At 40.4% G+C, this 5,444-nt stretch overlaps 1 protein-coding gene across 12 annotated transcripts in view; it reads right to left on the bottom strand.

Annotated features, from left to right (window-relative positions):
• LOC104920194 (metastasis suppressor protein 1) overlaps positions 1-5,444 on the bottom strand; it is a 47,832-nt gene that overhangs the window by 16,790 nt on the left and 25,598 nt on the right. For all 12 annotated transcript variants that reach the window (XM_027286499.1, XM_027286500.1, XM_027286494.1 and 9 more), the window contains one exon: positions 498-582. In XM_027286499.1, the coding sequence (XP_027142300.1) occupies positions 498-582 (85 nt within the window). The remainder of the gene's footprint in view (positions 1-497; positions 583-5,444) is intronic.

Genomic DNA, 5,444 nt, shown 5'->3' with positions numbered 1-5,444 from the left:
AGAGAGAGAGAGAGAGAGAGAGAGAGAGAGAGAGAGAGAGAGAGAGAGAGAGAGAGAGAGAAATGGTATGTGTGTGTATGTGACTACACGGAAACAGTATAGATGCTTGGGTTGCCAGACAAATTGTCTCTTTCCCAGAATTTCACAACAAAGGGGCATTCTCGCCCACGCTACAAAATGTCAAGACATGGAGAACATGGTGAGATAACAATTCAGAAACAGGCCACACTATTGGAGTTTTATTGTCAGGGTAACAGCTTGGTTCAAAGTACGCCAACTGTACAATACTAATAAAGGAAATGCTACAAAAGGGAATAAACGTTAACCCAATCGGATGTTTTTCTTTGAAAGTTTGAAAACTTTCTTTTTATGGTTTAGCAACAGCTCAAGAATAAAATTATAAGCAAATGTTGCATCATTTGAAATCAGTGTGAGTGAGTATATGAACTCACAGTTAGAAAGGGTAAAACAAAGCAATGATATGTAATATTGCTCACATGGAGAAGTGTTTGAGTTTAGCCTCTATGCTGCGATGCCTCATACACATCCTGGTCAGCGCTGATCCAATGTCCCTGGTCCCGCCTGAAAGACATAAAAAAAAAGAACATGTTTGTTTAAAAAAATAGTACATGTGACGTGTGATGTGACACTCATATACACTCTCTGTTTATGGGATCAATTGTCAATTAAAACACCATGAAAATATTTGACATCTGAAACAGATTTGTTGCAGTCAAATGACCGTTATTTCAGGACTGTGTCATTTGGCAGGAACCTCTTGTATACAGTTAGGTTAAGAAAATCCTTTAAAATTGATATGTAAATTTAAATTCCCTTTTTTATTCATTTCCACAATTTTTTGTAGCTCTTGTAGGTTGCTGTACAACTAAATACTGACTGGAACAGTTTGGCAATTATAATTAAGTACAATATACAACAGTCAACTAATGTTGTGTGTCTTCTCTGCTGGAAGAAAAACGTGGCTTGACTTTCTAAATGAAACATCTGTAACTAGCACTCACAGAGCCCTCCACTGTGGCTGAAAGCTGTGAGAATCAGCGGGATACACTGAGTTACCAATTGCATGCATATTCAGGTCAAGAGAAGTGATGGGAAGTCTGAGCTGAAGCCTAGTAAATGTGCTTGAGGCTTGTGTCGGTTTCCATCACACAGGCTAACAAGCCGTCCGCTGGAAGGCCTCAGGCTAGACAGCTAAGTAGAAACCTGACATATTGATTGACACAAGTATTGTCTGGCTTCTCAGTGTGGTGCTGGTTCTCTGTGGGACTGAAGCACTACAGTCCCTTTCTCTCTGTGTGTGTGTGTGTGTGTGTGTGTGTGTGTGTGTGTGTGTGTGTGTGTGTGTGCGCATGAGACAGAGTAGGCGGGGGCATACATAGAGATCTTGTATGAAACTGCGTGGAGTTCTTGTGACATTCTGTTCAGTGTATCAGAACGAGAGTAGTTATATGTTCTCACTTTGTGTGTGTGTGTGTGTGTGTGTGTGTGTGTGTGTGTGTGTGTGTGTGTGTGTTAAGAGACAGTTTGGTTGTGATGATCTGATGTGAAGTGTGAATCCTCTCCAACAGAGCAAGCCATTCTGCTGTCCGCATAGTCCATGCTGCATGCAGAGACACACACACAGAGCTGTCAATCACTTACACCCAGATTGACAACACACACACACACACACAAAATTCTTTCACTGTGTTAGAACAAATGGTTTGATTTTCAAATCATAAACTCAAATTATTATTTCAAAGTGATCAGGCAAAATGTTTGTGTTGTCTCTTACACTGAGCAGTGTGACAACATGTCTCCTCTTGTCTCTATTCCAAAACTATAAAACATCTTTTGGTCTCAGTTGCTGTGTATTCATAAACAGTTTGTCTAAAACCTGGTTTCCAGAAAATCTGCATCTGTCCTGCCCTTCTACATGACCTGAGTTAGCACAGTGTTTTTGACTGCTCTGTGAAAGGCGGGGGAAAGCACAGACACACTGTAACACAGAGATACAGGGTGACAGTGAATTAAACTATTCTAGATGCCAAATTACAACTTTCCTGCGCCTTTCAACAATCTATAATTTAGTGTCAGTCCCACTGAGCCCATTATGACCTCAAAATTTCCCCTCTATCCATTCATTCATCCATTCCTCTTTTACTGTGAGTGCTTGTTATTGCAGAGGGTGTGGCTACTACATGCCATAAAAGACTTTTCTGTTATACAACACCATAATGCTCATTCATTCCTGTGTTGACTTGTTTAGTCATCCTATCCGTCCATCCATCTGCCCACCTCTACTTTACTATGATTGCTTGTTATTTTAGAGGGTGTGGCTGATAGATGCCACAGTACCACGGGGAGGCCACGCGGCTGGCAAACAACTTTTTTTCATTAAAAAAAAATATTGTAGAGTTCCAGCTTGGGCTGTCAAGGGAAGAGTTTGGTTTCAGCCGCTTATTCATTTGACTCTACCCCACCCAGACACACCACACTGGATGTGATATGAGGCGTATAAGAAAACCAAAATCTGCTCTTGGCTATATACACAGATGTGTCATTATGGGTGTCGAAGACGGACTAAACTGTAGTTCACGCTCAAGTCAGATTTCGTAAGATTATTACCATTTAATATTTCCATTTTAAAAGCATTCCACTGAATGACACATTTCCTATCGAGGGGGTCATGTTTAAAAAGAAGGTTCTGCTAACATACAAGAGGAATTTGCCTACAGATATCAGCATTACTCAAGACGCGTGTATGGCGAAACAACACCTCTCATGCAATAGGCATGGACGGGCAAAAATTCCAAATAACTGAGCCTTGTAGCTAAGCAAACCACAACATGATAATCATGATAAAAAATTAAAAGAAACCAGTTAAGGTGTATCCCATATCGCATGTGTGAAGGAGAGTTGTGTTTTTTCTTCTTCACACAGCAGGTAGCTAGCAACTGTGGCCTTTGCCATGACTCCCAGTTGCCGTGGAAACTGTATGTATGTCTGTGTATGCTCCCATCTGACTTGTGGTCCGTTAGTGTTATAGGGTTAGGGCTCCTGTGTTTTCTGCCAAGTGACTGAGTCTGACTCTTGTGTCAAACAGAGAAATATTCATATTAACCATGATACTGATTTCATCCACATCAGCCATTATGAATGACGAGTGTTCAAGATGAGGATGTTGGTGGATATCAGGTCAATGTTCCTGTTTGTAGGAATTTGTTTTGTTGCTCTCAGGATAAAGTGGCTGCTAACACACATCGTCTACTCCGTCTAGCACCGAGTGACCCCTGGATAGAAATAGCTGCATCGGCAGCTCCAGTTGTCTACCTCATACACACACACACAATCTTCATTTGCTTCACTGCCAGGCCAGACTGCTGCTTTGTGTGTGTGTGTGTGTGTAGTGGCATAGCTGGCTGTCAGTGGAAATACCTGCTGTGTGACATGGTTGTTTCAGAGGCTTGTAATTGTCCCTGCACCACCAATAGTTAACCAGTCCAAAACACAAACACACACTCATAGAGGCACTATAAGCTCCACTCTTTGGTTCATCTGTGTACAGACAATGCTTTGGCTGCAGAATGTTTTGCAGTATTTTGGTAATGTCTCACAGTGCTATGCTGCTCACACTACATTGAAAAAAAATGATATAAATTTATCGATTAAGGTAAAAAAAAAAATGTCCCAATGTGTGTCAGGCAAAGCACTAGTTTTCATATATTAACAAAGGTTTGTGTCTTGGTTTCTGATATTTCAGCTGTCTGTGGGAACTCGTGTCTCAGAGATCTATTGGGACATTTGAGACAGAGGTGATAGTTTTTTTTTGTCCGTGTGGGTGTGTGTCTATGTGTGTATGAGGGCAAGAGAGATTGTATTGCAATTTGATGTCAAGATGCCAAGTCTGTCTCTGTCCTCAAGCCCCTTCTAGACTGTTCCTTGGAATGTCACACGGTGCTGACACAGAGAATGTCTGTCTGTCTGTCTGTCTGTTTATGGACTGGAGAAGACGGCATTAGGCAGAAAGGACTTTAAAAATACAGTAGATTAAAAGGTTGATATACTAAAGTATAAGTTGATGTATTAATGTATTATTGAAAATAATGCTAAAAAGAACCGGGCACTTTAAAGTCATTATGACATGTAGCCTCTATAGTTGTACAGTATGGTACCAACACGAGAGATATGTGAGTTACCACTGTATTTTTGGCTAATCTTACAACAAACTTACATCCTAAATAAAATTGCTAGAGAATTTTGCAAAAGGCAGCGGGGTAAAGATCTCATCCTCTCCACAGGATTGGATAAAGATGGACGGACAAACTTGTTTCTCGCAGCAACGGGAAATTGACACAATCTGATGCAATTTGAAACCGTCAATGACAATGGTATCCATGCAAGAGGAAGCTCTTTTTTTCCCCAACAACTTATTTTCAGCTTTTTAAAGCAATATGCTTGACTTACAACCTTCTTATGTTACAAGCAGGCCTGGAAGATGTGATAGTTAATGATATTACATGGTGTGTCTTTGCCTCTACTGTGAGCAAAGTACCAAAGTACTCTTGGTTCACCCTTTTTGAAAATCAGATCCTGGTTAGCCCACTAAGGAAAGTGTAGTACACACTAAGCCAGTGTGCATCTTTACAGAAATCATTGGAGGCTTGAAGTAAAACTTATACAAGAGAAGAGTGATGTCGGGAAGAAGGGCAAGGAAGGAATTGAGGGAATGGTTTAAAAATGCTTTTCAACATTCAGTTGAAAGACAAAAGAAAAAGTGAGAGAAGAAGATAAGCACTTAAGAGCAAAGGGGGAGAAGGAAAACTTTAGAAAGAGGGAGAGTGATTTGGCCTGGGTAGTTTTGACACAAAGATCAGACAGGCTTGCTAGCTAAAACGAGCTCTGTATGGGCACCAGATGGTCGCTGTTAAGTACGGGCCAGTGGTTACACTGATAAGAGACTGGAGACCATGCAGCTGGATACACACACATACACTCACCCAGCTGGACAGAGGTAAGGCGATCTGTTCACTAGCTAATTAAAGAGCTGGAGAAAACTCTGAGACTACATCCACACTAAGCTGGCTAAATTTAAACACATCCTTTCCCCTACATGTTGGACTCTTATTAAACAAATCTTTTTTTTTTCACACCGAAAAATGAACAGCGACCTTTAAAATGATGTGTATGTTTGCTGAAATGCTTCCTGTGTAGCAGTCTTGTTACCAAGCCATTATTTTGTCCTCCGACTGAAACAGCTTGTTATCAGTAATATATATTTATGTTTATCTTGTCGTCTTACTTTGTAAGCATTTAGTCATTTGATTGACAGTTTTACTGCAAAGATACAAGAATTACAGTTGGCATGGGTGACGCTAAGTCAAATCACTTTTATTTTTATACTTGTTTAAGTGTCTGAAAACGGAATCAGAAATATATATCCA

Source organism: Larimichthys crocea, chromosome XIII (genome assembly GCF_000972845.2).
Source record: "Larimichthys crocea isolate SSNF chromosome XIII, L_crocea_2.0, whole genome shotgun sequence".
NCBI classification, from domain to species: domain Eukaryota; kingdom Metazoa; phylum Chordata; class Actinopteri; family Sciaenidae; genus Larimichthys; species Larimichthys crocea.
This window is presented reverse-complemented; position numbering and strand designations above follow the sequence as displayed.